This window comes from Antennarius striatus, chromosome 11 (genome assembly GCF_040054535.1).
Source record: "Antennarius striatus isolate MH-2024 chromosome 11, ASM4005453v1, whole genome shotgun sequence".
In the NCBI taxonomy this organism is placed as follows: domain Eukaryota; kingdom Metazoa; phylum Chordata; class Actinopteri; order Lophiiformes; family Antennariidae; genus Antennarius; species Antennarius striatus.
In genome coordinates, this window is record NC_090786.1 from 20,227,631 (window position 1) to 20,244,855 (window position 17,225).

The 17,225-nt window shown below is 41.2% G+C and overlaps 2 protein-coding genes across 7 annotated transcripts in view; both read right to left on the bottom strand.

Annotated features, from left to right (window-relative positions):
* Positions 1-827, bottom strand: part of LOC137603357 (sorbin and SH3 domain-containing protein 1) — a 43,882-nt gene extending 43,055 nt beyond the window's left edge. For 3 of the 5 annotated variants that reach the window (XM_068326722.1, XM_068326723.1, XM_068326720.1), the window contains exon 1: positions 724-825. The gene's annotated coding sequence lies outside the window, so the exon portion shown is untranslated. Of the gene's footprint in view, positions 1-665 lie in introns of all 5 variants that reach the window. The other 2 variants (XM_068326725.1, XM_068326721.1) reach the window with 2 other exon arrangements.
* A 1,450-nt stretch (positions 828-2,277) lies between these two features.
* pik3ap1 (phosphoinositide-3-kinase adaptor protein 1) lies at positions 2,278-16,316 on the bottom strand. Of its 2 annotated transcripts, none has more exons than XM_068328061.1 (17): positions 16,108-16,316; positions 14,277-14,702; positions 9,892-10,136; positions 9,588-9,732; positions 9,361-9,503; positions 9,137-9,269; positions 8,729-8,925; positions 8,452-8,629; positions 8,291-8,353; positions 7,974-8,207; positions 7,823-7,882; positions 5,937-6,130; positions 5,771-5,843; positions 5,448-5,615; positions 4,372-4,427; positions 3,919-4,031; positions 2,278-3,029 (listed from the first exon to the last, which is right to left on the bottom strand). In XM_068328061.1, the coding sequence occupies exons 1-17, from the start codon at positions 16,136-16,138 to the stop codon at positions 2,912-2,914; spliced, it is 2,577 nt and encodes an 858-aa protein (XP_068184162.1). In that variant the 5' UTR covers positions 16,139-16,316; the 3' UTR covers positions 2,278-2,911. The 2 variants fall into 2 exon arrangements, with proteins under 2 accessions (XP_068184162.1, XP_068184161.1); XM_068328060.1 differs by having other exon boundaries at positions 2,278-3,062.
* Positions 16,317-17,225: the final 909 nt, after the last annotated feature.

Below are 17,225 nucleotides of genomic sequence, written 5' to 3' on the forward strand. Positions count from 1 at the left end.
AATCCACGGAAGCTACTCGACTTGTTCCTGTTAGGAGGGTTTTTAAATTTCATATCTGCTAAAGGTTTTATTTCCATCTGTGGATGGAATCAGAAAGTTAAAGACTTTATTGTTTCTAAAACCGCAAAGTTAAATGAAGTACAGTGCAGTGCTCCAAGTAGCTCCATTCCGCCTTACATGCTCTCCACGGAGCGCCTGGTCCTGATGTCACAGCGTCCCTGTTTGCGCATGGATCAGGACACACACACACACACACACACACACACACACACACACACACACACACACACACACACACACACACACACACACACACACACACACACACACACACACACACACACACACACCCCGATGGATGACCATCACAGTTTGTGGTTTATTTCACCAGCCTTTACCGTCACTACATTTATATCCCGTTGGGACGCGTCTAATTCCCAGACGCGTCTAATTCCCAGACGCGTCTGCTCCGCTCAGGCCGCTCAGAGCGCGGCACCACGGCGGGGCGCAGATCCATCCCCACTGCAGCAAGTGTCCCACGGCGGAGACGCGCTGGAAGTCCGCCGGACGCGCACACGCATGTCACCCGGTTACAACGCAACACAATTACTAAAGTCATGTCACCCGGTCATAACGCATCATAATAACTAAAGTCAGCAGCGGACCTGGGTCGTGGGGTGTCCCGGACGGGAGGAGGAGGATCCCCGGTAGGAGCGCGCTTACCTCTGGTTCGTGGTAATCCAGTGTTCTGGTCGCGCTGCGCCCCCACGGCTGCTCTCCTCCTCCCGCGTCCTGTCAGCACTTCACCGCACCGAGCAGCGCCGGCCCCCGCCGCCGAGCTGCGGGGGCAGAGCCGCGGGGGCCGAGCCGCCGCCCCTTCACAATAAAAGTCTGAACGCGGCCACTTCACACCAGCCGAGGTGTTCGTGGTGCGTTCACGGACCGGCCGTCTGCGGCTCTCAGGGATTCAAGATGCAGTTGTGTTTCTAAACATGACAAGAGTTGACTCAGAATCGCATTTAATCCGACACGATTCGGATTAAATGCTACTTTTCTGTTTATTTTTTCTGTTTGTTTGTACAGATTAACAGTAAACAAGACAACAGAGGATATTAATGGATGATTCAGGCTCCAATGCTGCTGCAGGATTTTCTTGTGATCTATTACACTGGAAAAGGAAAGCAGGGCTGTGGATGAGACAGGGATGAATATGTCAAATGTCCGAGTTATCTATTCTAGAAAACGGAGCAATTTCTTGAATTTAATTTTTTTTTTTACTCAGTTAAATAGTGAAAGTTAAGGAGCAACAAGGCTGTAGTGTCTTTGTAACCTCTGATGATAAAGAAAATGAGTTCTAATCTATTGTTACAAGTAGAATTTAGGCTAATTCTTTACGTAGGATTTCTCTCAGATGAAGCCAGCAAGAAAATGTTCCATATAACTTTTCATACCTTTTGGAATACCTTTGTTTTTAATGCTATCCTATAATCTTGCAACAGATTTTTTTTTCTTCATCTATGCAATTAACAAAAATTGGAGTCGACTGAAGAAGTTCATTAACTTCTGTCTTTTGTCAATGGAATGTACTCATGGCAGGGAATCGTGAGCATTTCCTGCATGTTAAGTTTCAGATTTAAGACAGCAGTGTTTCACTGAGAGTTGCTGCAAAGCCAAAGCAACTGTGAATCCATGAAATTTAGTGGAGTCAGCGTGAAAACTCCCAGATGCTCAAAGTATCAAGGCTTTATTTTATGTAACAAGTTTAATTTTGGTGGAAACATCCCAGCTACTGTTTGCTTGTTTTGTTTAGAGTTACAGTAAATTTAAAATTACAGCATCACATATCAGAAAATATAGCCCACAGGTTCTGCGACACGCCTGTGGCAACCAAAAATACATTCACATAAGAAAGATGTGCATTAAATATGTATGGCATGGATTGAGCAGGACCCTACCTGGAGCAGACTGGGCTCAGTCATGCAGTTAGTCCTCTTTATTATTTCTGGAGAGAAGTTATTCGTAATGAGGCCAGATTAGAGATCAAATCAGCTTCATCAGTTATTTCACATGTACTGTTTTTATAGAATGATCGTGTAAATACAGGATTTACACAGGATCAATCTGTAAAGGACAGAATGATGTTCAAAGGACAAACGATGGCATGGAGCACCACCTACTGGCCAAACCCCCTCATTGCATAAAAATATAATTACCTGTACATTACTATACGTATAAGGTGGACACAATGCAGCCTTGCTGGAGGTTTGAGAATAATGCACAAATCACTAAGATCTCTATTTTCTTTATTATCTTTTCTCATACATTTCTGAGTTGCAGTGAGTGGCCCTCACCGCTGTGATCACATTTAGAGCAGGAGTCAACCTGAATGAAGAGGTGGATTCAGATGGAGCATTTCCTTCATTACACAATGATAGATCAATTTGGTAAATAAACTGCATTTATAGATTACTTCTCTGGTCCAACATCACTCACAGCGCTTCGTTACACAAAGACGTACTGGTGGCAGAGCTGCTCTGACAGTCGTTCACATACACATCTCTTAAACATGTGTGTGACCATTGATACATTAGCTCTGAATAACTTCTTTTTATAGTTAAAAGTAAAATAAACACTGTGTATCTTAGATTAAAAACTGTGTTCAATATTTTTTATTGTTGGAGGAAGAATTGTTCAGCTACTCCATCAACAGTACAAAGATGTCATCAATACTATCAGATCTTTTGTATGAAATAATCTTGACAGACTACTAGTCAAAGTGTAAAACCATAAACTAAGTAATACTTTTCACATGAATTCATCTTGTTGAATCTGGACTGATGGAAAAAAAATCACTGTTTCTAGTTCCTTTATCTCCCTCAGAGAGAACCAACCAGTAGACCCAGTCAGCTGATCACCGTAGACGGCGAGGTACGGGAGGCGTGGAGTTTGAGTGTCTCTGACCGGGTATCTGAGGAAGGGCTCGGGTCGGGCAGGATATGTAGCGCTCATGCAGCAGGTTCTCTGGAGACCTGCAGGAAGCAGACAGTGTAGAGTCATTGGATCTGATGCAGATGTAAAGAGAGAGTAAAGGGATGGACATCTGTGACCGCATCAAGAAACAGCAGAATAAATACATGAATAAATACATTTTCATGACATACTGCACTGCTTAGATTGGATTTATACAGAAATTCATACTGAATTTGTGTCATGAAATCATTCATTATGCACCGGTTTAGTGGATGCATGAGCACAGATTGAATGTTTCTATTGAGGTCTTTGTGTAAATAGCTTTAATAATGTTGACGCGTCCTCATTAGAGCTCCTCAGCTTCCTCTTCGTGCATGACCAGGTAGATTCATGTATGTGTGTGTGTTTTTTGTGGGGTTCTCAAAGGTCTAAAAAATTTGATGGATGGAAAAGAAAGAAATGTTTTTCTCATTTTTCATTTGCTCACCATAACACCGTCTGAAACTAAGATTAGAACGGTTCCTTTCTAGCACCCAGATGCTGAGTTAACTAAGACAACTGACTATAATAGATTGAAAACAGGTACATTTTTTAATTAAAGTAACAGACAGGTGATTAGATGAGTGAGCTAAAAAAAACTTTGTGACTAGTAAATGAGAGGACACCACCTGATGGAACAGTTCTTCCATGCAGGTGTCCTCACAGTAACAATGAAACTGTCTTTGAAGGTCACAATCTGTTATGCATCACTTCCTTATTGTGTATTCCTCCTCAGTTCACAGCTGAGAACGTTTCCTCTTCATCACTTCATCATTCACACACACATCATTCATGTCATTAGAATATTTTCTTTGCACCCTTTCCCACACATTTTCGTTCTACACACAAACGTCTTGTATTTTATCAGTCATGACTGTATTATCTGCAGTAGGAAACTCGGTCACTGACCTTTGAAGTGACCTCTCTGGAACCCGTGGAGGAACCCTGGGTGGAATAAGGTGGGCTGCGGGGTCGGATGACCGCAGAGGTCGAGGTGGAGGGGTGAGAATTTCTGTGATGTCCTTTAATGAAAATAACAAAAAGCAAAACTGACACAATTTCATCTGACAGGATCGACAGAAACCAAACCCTCTGATGATCAATGAATTGTTCAAGACTTCTCTTAGACGTAATCAATGCAAAGACTTCCTGAATGTCTGGATCAGGTGTGACAGAAAACAAAAGAAACAAAGATGGTATATATTTTTATCTATACTTTATAGACTGGATGAACAATGGAACAAAGAAAAACTAATCTATAATGAAATGCTGCTGTACAGTTTGGACACAACTGTCAGAGCGACTCCTTAACTCCTATAAATTGTGTGAACGTTGTCTGTAAGTAAGTTTGAGTGGGCTCACCTCGAAGTCAGGCTCGGTCCCGCTGCTGAAGGTGCTGAGTCTGTTGCTCTCAGTGCCTGAAGCCAAAGAAAAACAGCTTCATGAGGGGAGAAAGGTGATGTTTGGTTAGAGTGTGTGGTGGAGTGGAGTGTGGAGGTGTGAGCCCACATCCCGGTCACTGCCGAGGCGCCCTTGAGCGAGGCGCCGCGCCCCTTACAAGCTATTCTGTACTGATTGCATGCTTACAGGCCCCCAGTGTGGTGTGTGTTTGTTTCAGGGGTCTGAACACAACTTTGTACGCATGTCTAACATTTACTGTATAGTTTGAGTGAAAAAAATAATTTCCCCGTTGGGAACTAATAAAGTCAAGTTTCTTTCTTTCTTTCCCGTGGTTGTGCGTGTGGCTATGTGCTTGTCATTTTGTGCTCTGATTATATTAGAAATTTGAGATATGAGTTTAATTCATTCTCTGACTGAGCTCATAAGTCAAACAAATTTCCCCCATTTTAAATAACTAAAATAATTTGATCTGCTCCAGTCTTGTAAAAAAGCCCCAAAACTCCTAAATTATGAAAAAAAAACCCCACAATTTTTTATCATCCAATAGACATGCAGACTTAACCTGTGCATAATTAATTATAGAAGTTACATGAATAATAAAGTATGTGAAGAAATACAAAAGTAAGGATTTTGCTCATATGTCCAACAACAATATGGACGGTGTGATGAGATTGTATCTCAAATAACTCGTATAAAATTAGTCAAAAACATATTTATGGAAAAAAGAATTATAAAAAGAAACACTCCCTGACACGTGTGCACCATGAAAGTGGCTCTCTGTAGGAAAGTAAAATATATTTATTCCAGATCTACACAAAATTGAGCCTTTCTAAAAGACAAATAAACAATTAACAAACAGCTGGAGGTGAAAATACCAGCTCTAAGTGGAGGTAAAACATTTTGAGCTCATATAATGAAGGATTAACTTTAAGATTCTTGACTAAAAATCTCTACAGTGGCAGTCATTGATGTCTTAAACATCACCGACCGCCACACAGGCTTCTCCCTGATTTCGCCGATGCTGGTCTGGGACTCACTGGAGGTGCTGGATGTGCTCCCTGTCTTCCACCCCCCTCGGTGGACGGCCTGAGGCACTGAGAGGGAGAGGGGAGAGGTCGCCACCGCTCTGGGGATTGGATCGTACACAGAACACTCCGGCGTCATGCTGGGGCTGTTGGTCTGCAGCGGAGCGCTTATCTCAAGATCTACCAGGGGCAAGAAGGCAAAAGAAACAGAAACATCCATCATTTATAGCCTTAAGGATGCGATTAGATTCTGTATTTAGATTAAAGCTTCACTAGAAGCACTTGATCTAAAGAAATAAAAGCTATTTCTAAAGAGTACAGTCAGGTGATGGTACCTCGCTCCTTGCCTGACCTCCGTCGGTCTTTGTGACGTCCCATGATGCTGTCTCGCAGCAGCTTCAGGTTTTCCTGGTGATGAATCAGACGGCAGACGTGAGACACGCTCCATCCACTCCTCCAACTCTAATCAGGTAGAGCTCAAAGTGTTCACAGAGCACCAACCTTCTGGTAGCGTATGGAGTTAGCCCTGCGCTCATTGTCAAACTTCCAGGCCTGGAACTCCTGGACGGCGTCGTCGACACTGATTTCCCCCACTTTCACCCTCTCCTGCAGGGATATGAGCTGACGCTGTCCAGGAGTCTTCATGCCGGCGTACGGGTCGTAAGTAGAGGAGGGGGAGCGTGCCGCAGGCCGAACTGGACAGGAAATAGAATGAAATCACATTAAAGAGATCTAATTCAAACTAATAAAAGTAGCAAATACAGGCCAGTCATCAGAAACACGACCTCCTGGGTGACGGTACGACTCGTCTGCTTTTCACACGACTGTAAAGCTCTTGATAATAGAGGTAACAACACAGTGTGATATTTTAGTTGGTCAGAACTCCATTCAGACTGCAGAGCTGACCAGACCATAATAACATCATCTATGTGGACTCTTGGATCAGTTACCAAGGAAACAGTGTGCTTCTAATTTCTAATTTTTTAAAACAACATGGACACTTGTCCATAATATTCCAATATAAAAGTTGAACACTGCCGAGACTGACTGGAAACAACCAAAAGTATCGGATCACATTTTAAAAAACAGTTTCAAACACATTTTATGTGTTCTATTTTTTTTTTTTTAGATGTACCTGTAAACATTAAACTGTAACGTTTATGGGTACATCTAAAAAAATTTTTTTAGAATATCATGAATGTCACTCATTTCAGAAAGTGAAACCCGAATATTACTCAAATTCACGACAGTGTGAAATATTTCAAGACTTTATTTCTAGAAATTTGAATAATTATGGCTTTCAAATAATGAAAATTCAAAGCCTAGTGTTTCAAAAAAGTTGGATATTACATAAAATAAATAAAAAATTTAAACTGAAATGTTGATTTCTTTGCATTTATCACTTGGTCGGTACTTCTTTCACATGAATTACTGCATCAGTGACAGGATGACCAACACCAGCAGATGACACACACCCCACACCATCACCGTGGAAACGTCACACTCTGGGTTCTGTGTCCCTCTAATCTTCCTACAGACTCTTGGATCTTTGCTGCCAATTGACATGCAAAGGGTACACGTTGTAGTTTTCTGAGACTGAATTTTCATTATTTATAAGCCCTAACCAACAAAATTTCAAGAAATAAAAGATTGAAGTATGCCACTTTGTGAAATAAATCTTAATAACATACATAAATATTATTATTATTATTATTATTATTATTATTATTATTATTATTATTATTATTATTATTATTATTATTATTATTATTATTAATAATAATAATAATAATAATAATAATAATAATAATAACAACAATAATAATAATAATAATAATAACAACAACAACAACAACAACAACAATAATAATAATAATAATAATAATAATAATAATTATAATAATAATGATAATAATAAATAAATAAATAAATCTAAATAAAATACCGGTGTCATTTCTGAAATGAGTGACAAAAAACTTTTTCATGACGTAAACTTTATGGGATGAATCTGTCATGTTCTAAATGTTCTATAGAAATGTTTTCTTGTTTTGAATCAGGACAGTTTCATTGAACCTAGTTTAAATGTTGTGGCTCGTTTATTTTTCATCTCATAGACATTTTCTGTGAACTCTGAATCACCAGATCCAGAATACTGACTGGATCCAGATCTGGAGACTTTGATGAAGCGGTGTTCTTGAAGCTGCCCCTATCCCACCGTGGAAAAGAATCCTAAACACCAAAATCCAGTGGATATTTACCTTTCCTCTCCAAAGCACACCACCAGTCAGTGGTGAAATCCAACAAATAACATCAACATATAAAGATCGTATAAACTTGAAATGTAAATGATGATAGACCTGGAAAAAAATTATGGAACCTGTTCTCACCTGCAGGATATCCCGTGTCCACCGTTGTTCTTCTATCAGGGACGCCTTTATCTGAAAATACTTGAACACATTTGGAGTCACCCACCACTGTCTGAAGGACAGTTTTATGAAATCATATAAGCAGAGAGAACATTTAGCGACGGATCAACACCTCTAGAGATCATGGGCGTGTCGTGCTCAGAATCCGGTCTGGGTATGGGGGCCGGGGGGCGGTTCTGGAGGAGGGGGTTGTAGGTGCTGTTGGAATTCACAATATCATACACGTCGGATGGAAAGAGGTTGTATGGATCCTCCTGGGGGCGATCAGGGTCACTGAGGTCATCTTTTTCTGCTCCGCCTGTTTTGCTGTCCTCATCGCACAGGTTTCCACTGGCCTGTGGTTTTCCTGAAGGAAACAATACAACCTCATTAAAGATTGTGTTTTCTGTGTATTTCACCTTTTAGTTATTGTAAGTTAATCAAGTTTACCTTTAAAGAACGTCCTTAGCATAGCTTCCTCAGGGTTTTCTATCACTTCACTCATAGCCTCATCTGAAAAGATGAGGTCAGTAAAATTTTAACCATTAAAATTTTAACTCGTTCTTTTACGCTCTTAAACTTTTGGGATAAATAAATCATAGTAGTCTTACACAGGTCATCTGCACATTCAGGGGCAATCGCTACCATTGACTCATACACATCTTCTGAGCAGCTGGAGTATTTCATCATGATGTCTTGAGTGGCGGTTGACATCAGTTCGTACACCTCTGCGTCCTCTTTGGAGCTGCCGGGGTCCTCAAAGTGAGACTTTATAATGTCAGCTGTCTCCTAGATGTGTTTGAACACAACAAACACCCCAAAATGACAAAAACAGAAGAAAATATACAGAACATGCATGAGAGGAAAAGTGATCGTCACTGAACTCACAACAAATTCATCCATGAACTGTCTGAGGTCGGAGAAGCCGCTCTTTTCAGCCAGTGTGTTTGGGTAGTCTCCATGTTTGTTCATCACACTGTAAGCCTGCAGAGCTCCAGGGCAATGCAGGAGAACCGTGGTCAGCATCTTCAAACCGTACTTGGCAGCGAAATGGAGCAGAGTGGGAAGCTCTTCTGTTCGCTGGTCTGAGGGACAATCAGCAGATGTGGAATAATTCATGAGCTTCATTATTCAAGAGCTTATATATTTGATCACACAGACGCTGGAGTGGTGGAACCAAAACCCTTTGAGGTTCTCCCTGACGTGTGTTTTGAAACACAACAGATGAAGATGATCCGATGCCAGTAAATAAATCAGTTGGTAACTAATAGAAGAAAAAGCTTCTACTATACTCACATGCTGCCATATTTTCGACCTCAATCTGTCTGACTCCAAACTGCTGAAGACCAGTCGCAGGCATCTTGGACTTTAAAGTGTCAGCCAGCATCTTGTCCACTGATTCCGTTGCATTAGATGACAAGTTGAAGGCCTGAAAGTAAAAAATTTTTTCTCCAATTACAGTATTATTAGTGCCCAAAAAGCCAACAAGACTGTCTGTTTTATATGATGGGATGTCTCACCTGGCAGAGGAAGCTCACAGGATTTGCAGCATTTTCCAAGTAACGGCTGATCTCTCCCATGTTGGTGTAATACGTAACAGAACTCAGACTCACACGGGATCGGTCAATCCACATGGAAAGAGACACTTCTCCAGCAGGCATATCTGGATATGAAAAAGGTGAATAAAATGATTTCTTGTCAACAGTAAAAATGCATGAAGGTCAGATGGTTTTATGGAGCTGCTCACCGGGTGCAGTAACACTTATAGTATATTCATTCTCCATGGTGCCCAGGACCCTTTTTACTGCTTCATTATCAGATGAAAATTCCACCTCTATTCCAGACTTAACATCTATTTTACATACAAAAATGATATAAAGTGTTTTCTGCTCCTGTTTAAAAAAAAGAAAAGGACAAAAGTATAAAGTAGCATTAAGTAGTGTTATGTAGCCTGAACAGCAGCAATAACAGAACATTTAATGCTGCTGAATAAAACATTGATTAGAGTGATTGTACAAATATATTGATCTGGATGTTTTGTGATGTCATACCCCACGGAGCACTCGGTTTGGCTGAACAGTGAGGCAGGTGGGGGGACTGGTCACACTGGTTTCCTCACTACTTAAGTCGGTCTTGGTCTCTGGTTCTACATTCTTCAGGACTCCTTCGTTCACCACCGCAGACGTCACTTCTCCTTTCACACCAGTGGGGGGATTTGTAGCTGAAGAGGCGGTTGGGTTGTGTAACGCTGCTGCAGCTGCAGATTCACACTTATGTTTTATCTCTGCTTGTTGATCTTTAAATAGAAAATGGAAGAAAATCAGTTACTTCTATGGTAGTCAAAGTGATGTCAGTCAGCCCAAAGCCTCAGTTTATGCACTAAACGTTTCAGACAGCTCTGTAGCGGGGTGGCATTTTATTTCTGTTGTCAATAGAAGTTGAACTTTGATACTTTGAGCAAGAATAGTTCAACTACACACTGCTGAGGAAGCTGAATAAGTGCTGAATATATGTTTGGAAATGTTAAGAACAATGTAATATTAAAAATTTCTGAAAAAAAACTGAGCTTTTAATGATGGAATATTGATGAAAAAGTATAAATTTCACAGATGTCCAAACAACAGTTTAGGCTAGAGGGTGTGGATAGACCACACCCTCTAGTAAACCTCGGCTTACATCATTTTTAGTTACGTCATTCTCGATGATACGTAAGTTTAAAAAAAATAAATGGAGAAATAAATATGAAACATATCATTTTGCTCGACTTAATGCCACAAATATTGGAATCATAAAAATCACTAGTAAACTTTTAAAAGTAAATAATATCATGTTAATGTACAAAAAATAAGAATAAAACACATATCATATTATTAGCCTGAAGTAGCCCCCGCTACCAACAATGCAGAAGAAGCGACTGAAGACGAGACGGCAACGTTTTTACATGTACAGGGACTATTAAAGGTTGATTTATTTATTTAAAAAAATAAAATGGACAGTAAGCTATGTATTACGTTAAGTTACATTAGGGTTAGAAGGGATTAGAAGGCGTCAGGGTTAGAAGGGGTTAGAAGTTGACCCATGTCTGTTACCCTGCCTTTTAACCCCGTCTGTTACCCCTGTCTATTACCTCGTCTGTTACCCTGTCTATTACCCTGTAGCCGCAAGAGGGCACAGGCCAGTGTCTTAATGTGCCCGTCCCAAGCCCAGATAAATACACAGGGTTGTGTCAGGAAGGGCATCCGAGGTAAAACTTTTGCCAAACCAAACATCCAAATCAAAATTATGACTTCCATACCGGATCGGGCGAGGCCCGGGTTAACAACGACCGCCATCGGTGCTGTTGACCTACAGGGCGCTGGTGGAAATTGGATTACTGTTGGTCGAAGAAGGAGAGGAGGAAAGTGTGTCCGTAGGAAGAGAGAGAAGAGGAACGCCAAGAGTATAGGACTAAGAGTAGGGACGTTGAATGTTGGAACTATGACAGGAAAAGGTAGAGAGTTGGTTGACATGATGCAGAGGAGGAAGGTAGACATACTGTGTGTACAGGAGACCAGGTGGAAAGGTAGCAAGGCTAGAAGTTTAGTAGCAGGGTTCAAGTTGTTCTACCATGGTATAGATGGGAAGAGAAATGGAGTAGGAGTTATCTTGAAGGAGGAGTTTGTTAGGAATGTCCTGGAGGTAAAAAGAGTGTCAGATAGAGTGATGAGTCTGAAGCTAGAAATAGAAGGTGTGATGTTCAATGTTGTTAGCGGGTATGCTCCACAGGTAGGATGTGAGTTGGAGGAGAAGGAGAAATTCTGGTTGGACTTTGATGAATTGATGCAGAGCATACCTAGAAGTGAGAGAGTTGTTATTGGTGCAGACTTCAATGGACATGTTGGTGCAGGAAACAGAGGTGATGAGGAGGTGATGGGCAGGTTTGGTATCCAGGAGAGGAACGCAGAAGGACAGATGGTAGTTGACTTTGCAAAAAGGATGGAAATGGCTGTAGTGAATACTTTCTTCCAGAAGAGGCAGGAACATAGAGTGACCTATAAGAGTGGAGGTAGGAGCACACAGGTAGACTACATCTTGTGTAGACGGTGTAACCTGAAGGAGATCAGTGACTGTAAAGTAGTGGTAGGTGAGAGTGTAGCCAAACAGCATAGGATGGTGGTGTGTAGGATGACTCTGGTGGTGAGGAAGATGAAGAGGACAAAGGCAGAGCAGAAGACGAAATGGTGGAAGCTGAAAAAGGAAGAGTGTTGCATGACTTTTAGGAAGGAGTTAAGACAGGCTCTGGGTGGTCAGGAGGTGCTTCCAGATGACTGGACAACTACAGCTAATGTGATCAGGGAGACAGGTAGGAGAGTACTTGGTGTGTCATCTGGAAGGAAAGTAGATAAGGAGACTTGGTGGTGGAATGAGGAGGTACAGGAGTGTATACAGAGAAAGAGGTTAGCTAAGAAGAAGTGGGACACTGAGAGGACTGAGGAGAGTAGACAGGAGTACAGGGAGATGCAGCGTAAGGTGAAGGTAGAGGTAGCAAAGGCCAAACAAGAAGCTTATGATGACTTGTATGCTAGCTTGGACAGTAAGGAGGGAGAGACTGATCTATACCGGTTGGCAAGACAGAGAGATAGAGATGGGAAGGACGTGCAGCAGGTTAGGGTGATTAAGGATAGGGATGGAAGTCTATTGACAGGTGCCAGTAGTGTGATGGGAAGATGGAAAGAGTACTTTGAAGAGTTGATGAACGTGGAAAATGAGAGAGAACAAAGACTAGAAGAGGTGACTGTTGTGGACCAGGAAGTAGCAAAGATTAGTCAGGATGAAGTGAGGAGGGCACTGAAGAGGATGAAGAGTGGAAAGGCAGTCGGTCCTGATGATATACCTGTAGAGGTATGGAAGTGTCTAGGAGAGGTGGCAGTAGAGTTTCTGACTGGGTTGTTCAACAGGATCTTAGATAGTGAGAAGATGCCTGAGGAATGGAGGAGAAGTGTGCTGGTGCCCATTTTTAAGAACAAGGGAGATGTGCAGAGTTGTGGCAACTACAGAGGAATAAAGCTGATAAGCCATACAATGAAGTTATGGGAGAGAGTAGTGGAAGCTAGACTAAGGGCAGAAGTGAACATTTGTGAGCAGCAGTATGGTTTCATGCCAAAACAGAGTACTACAGATGCAGTATTTGCTTTGAGGATGTTGATAGAGAAGTACAGAGAAGGCCAGAGGAGCTGCATTGTGTTTTTGTAGATCTGGAGAAAGCTGATGACAGGGTGTCCAGAGAGGAACTGTGGTATTGTATGAGGAAGTCTGGAGTGGCAGAGAAGTATGTTAGAGCGGTGCAGGACATGTATGAGGACTGTGAGACAGTGGTGAGGTGTGTGTAGGTGTGACAGAGGAGTTCAAGGTGGAGGTGGGACTGCATCAGGGATCAGCTCTGAGCCCCTTCTTGTTGCTATGGTGATGGACAGGCTGACAGACGAGGTTAGACAGGAATCTCCATGGACTATGATGTTTGCAGATGACATTGTGATCTGTAGTGAGAGCAGGGAACAGGTGGAGGAGAAGCTAGAGAGGTGGAGGTTTGTCCTGGAAAGGAGAGGAATGAAGGTTAGCCGCAGTAAGACAGAGTACATGTGTGTGAATGAGAGGGACCCAAGTGGAAGAGTGAGGTTAGAGGGAGAAGAGATCAAGAAGGTGGAGGATTTTAAGTACTTAGGGTCAACAGTCCAGAGCAATGGAGAGTGTGGAAAAGAGGTGAAGAAGCGTGTCCAGGCAGGATGGAACGGGTGGAGGAAAGTGTCAGGTGTGATGTGCGATAGAAGAGTTTCAGCTAAAATGAAAGGAACGGTGTCCAAAACTGTGGTTTGGACATGTTCAGAGGAGAGATAGTGAATATATTTGTAGAACGATGCAGAGTTTTGAACTGCCAGGCAGGAGGCCTAGAGGGAGACCAAAGAGGAGGTTTATGGATTTAGTGAAAGAGGACATGAAGGTAGTTGGTGTGAGAGAAGAGGATGCAGACGACAGGATTAGATGGAGGCAATTGATTCGCTGTGGCGACCCCTGAAGGGAAAAGCTGAAAGAATAGAAGAAGACAGTAAGCGATGTATTTGTAAGCTGAAAATAGATTTATATTCACCAAATATTATTGAAAATGCATTCATAAATAAAGTATAGTAGAGAATAGGGAATGGTTTATCCTAGAGACAAGTGAATTGGATTTACGTGGTTTTTTTTGACGTACATCGCATCCTCTGGAGCGGATTAACAACGTAAGATGAGGTGTACCTGAATTTAAAAAGACCCCAAATTTAAATGAATCTTTACGAGATCCACACCTTTAGAGAATCAAAGCAAATGTAACTTTTTAGTGAAATGTGTTCAGTGGGTTTTGAGGGGATGTGAACAGGATATGAGCTGTTTGTCGGGGTCACAAACAGGTTGTGCGTACGGTCAGAGAGGGACTCCAAAATGGTAGAGATGTAGACAGTGGCCTCGTCCTCAGCAGAGAGCTTCCTCCAGTCTGACCAGTCCCCAAACACCTCCATCGGTATGTTTTCCTCGGACCTGTTGCTCATCAGCGCCACCACTCTGTGGGGAGGATAAAGGAGCATCTGGAGCGCCCCCTGCAGCTCGGGCTCACAGAGCCGGTCCAACAGCTCCCCCATGAGCAGCAGCACCAGGCATTTACAGCTCTGGAAACATTCAAAGTTATATCCGTGGTGCTGACCGGCTGGCTGGAGTGTGTGCAGCAGAATAGACCTTTTGCTGAATTGTTGTGAGGTTTTCAAGATCTTCTGCAGATATGTCGCCCATTCATGTGCGTCAGCCGTGAACAGAATCAACAGTTCGTGTGTCGAGACAGAACCAGGATCAGCTGGAAAATAGAATTCATTACAACTTGGTTAATATTTAAAGATGATGCATTCAAACTGTCTGAAAACTGCCTTTGCAAAGATATGTGCAGCATCACATTGATCCAGGGAGACTGAATGAAGGATGAATCTGTTTAGGGCACATGTGTCAAACTCAAGGCCCGGGGGCCAAATGTGGCCCGCTGCATCATTTTATGTGGCCCTCGGGAGCATAAAAGGTCAGATTGTCTAAAAATAAATAAGACAAAGTATGCTTTGACCGAAGACTACATTTCCCACAATGCAGTAATTAAACCCATTTTAACTTTGACAAAAACGTTTTGAACAAAGTTAATGTCCTGACTTGTGTTTGATTTCATAACCTGACGAATTAAAGGGATTCATGTTATAACAAAGCAACAAAGAAATATATATTTCTGTGCAACTTAGATTACGTTGAGTTACAGGTAGTTACATTTATAAGTTACATCTGGCCCTTTGAGGACAGCCGTTATGCTGATTTTTAAAAAAAAATTAATTTAAAAAAAAAATTATATACTGGTTTGATCCCCAGTATCCCCAGTTTGATGTGGCCCTCACTAAAAATAAGTTTATTTTAGGGTTTGAAGACGTTTCACCTCTCGTCCCAGAGGCTTCTTGTTCTTCTGACTGGTGGTTCAGACATTTAAAGCCACAGTTAAAGATGTTTTAACAGGAGTCCAGTTGCTTCATATTCAAGGTTTATCAAATATAGAAAGTGTCATTTCTTTATTATACATGTTGCTGGTCCAACTCAACAACAACACAGGAACACAATCCAGTAATCCGGCTCTAATATAAGGCTTGGATTAGACTGTGCTGGCTTCATAGCAGTAGTGTCTGCCTGTGAAATTTCAAGGTGACTGTGGTTTCAGAATGAATGTGTGAGTTGTTAGATGTGTCACTGCAGAGCCAGAGGTCTGCAAACACTGCACTGTGTCAACACTGGTCCAAGTAATTTTGTTTGACTCATTACAACATTTAATCAGGTCAAGTTCAACTCCAACTGGCAAAGAAATCCAAATTCACTGCTCAACTTCCACACAGCTCCCCCCGTGATGACAGCTGACAGGTTTGCCATTTATTTATTAAAGGACTGCTAACGGAAATGATTGAAAGTCAAATATGTGAAAAATTATAAGATAACCAAAACCTGACGGGAAGGATAAAATGTACGCTTCCTCTTTCTTATCAGCTCAGATGATCGTTTTAAATGAAAGTTCAGTTTAATAAAGTAGGACAATTTTTTTAAAATTTAAAATAGAACGTGCAAGAGTAACTGTACAATACATGATAATCATAAAAGGCCAATTTAATGTAAATATAGGGTGTTTTTTCACCACATATATCTGGCGAAAACAAAAAATGTCGAAGAAATGTGATGTTTACCTGATTGAATAGTTGGGATGGGTTCTTCCATGGTTGTGAAGAATCAATCATGGATAAAATCTCCCCACAAGGAGCCCCACAAACATGTCGCTCTGGTTTCTTGAAACGTCTTTCCGCTTCCACTAAACACAGTTTTAGGTTTCATCAGCAGAAGCTGTTTTCTACACAGTTGTATTAATAGCAACCATTTGTTTCCTGATTCTGGTGACTGCCCAACTTCCTGAAACAGTTGCAGTATGTGTTCAGCAGTGGCGTAGCGTCATGCCACATGCCTGTGATGATGAGCTCAATCCTGAGGCATGCAGATAGACAAAAGCACTTCAAACTTTTAATAACACTCACAAACACATCAATAGGGCCGTTGTGTCAGTCACATGTTTAATCAACTTTGTAAATTCTTGAACTAATGCTAGAATGCACCGCTGGAAGGAGACTGTGGTTACAGGTCCTGTGTAAACAGTCTAGAAAAGGTTCACTGATTGTAGTTTACACTCACTTTCACTTCGATAGTGAGAGGTTTAAACAACTGACTGATTGTAAAAAAGGCCACAAGACACAAAGGAGTTAGTTAGTCCATGAATCATTCACATGTGTGTTTCAGGTTAACAATAATTCACAGATCAACTGTGATCTCAGACAACAGGAGCTAATATTCACTCCCTACATTGACAGCTGGCGGTACTGTGATCATTTGTTCATACATTTTGACACAGAAGAACGATTGATAACATTTTGAGGTTGATATTGATATAAATTTTATATATATTATGGTAATATATATAATATATACAGTGTATATATATATTATTTTATATATATTATTATTATCAACATATACATATTGATCATTTTTTCACTTACTTCAAATTTACAAGATTATTCCTTTTATTAATATATTGCCAATGTCATAAAAAACAATAGACTGATATAAAAAATAACCCAGAGGTGGACAGCAAATAATATTTGACTTGACCCAGACTGCAATCATAATCTGGATCTCAGATATTAAGGTATATGAAGTGAATAAAAGAGGACAGGATTGATTGATGGTGGATATGCGTGTCTCAAAAACATGGTTTCACACGTCCACTGAAAGTGGAAGTTCTGACAATGTCTCT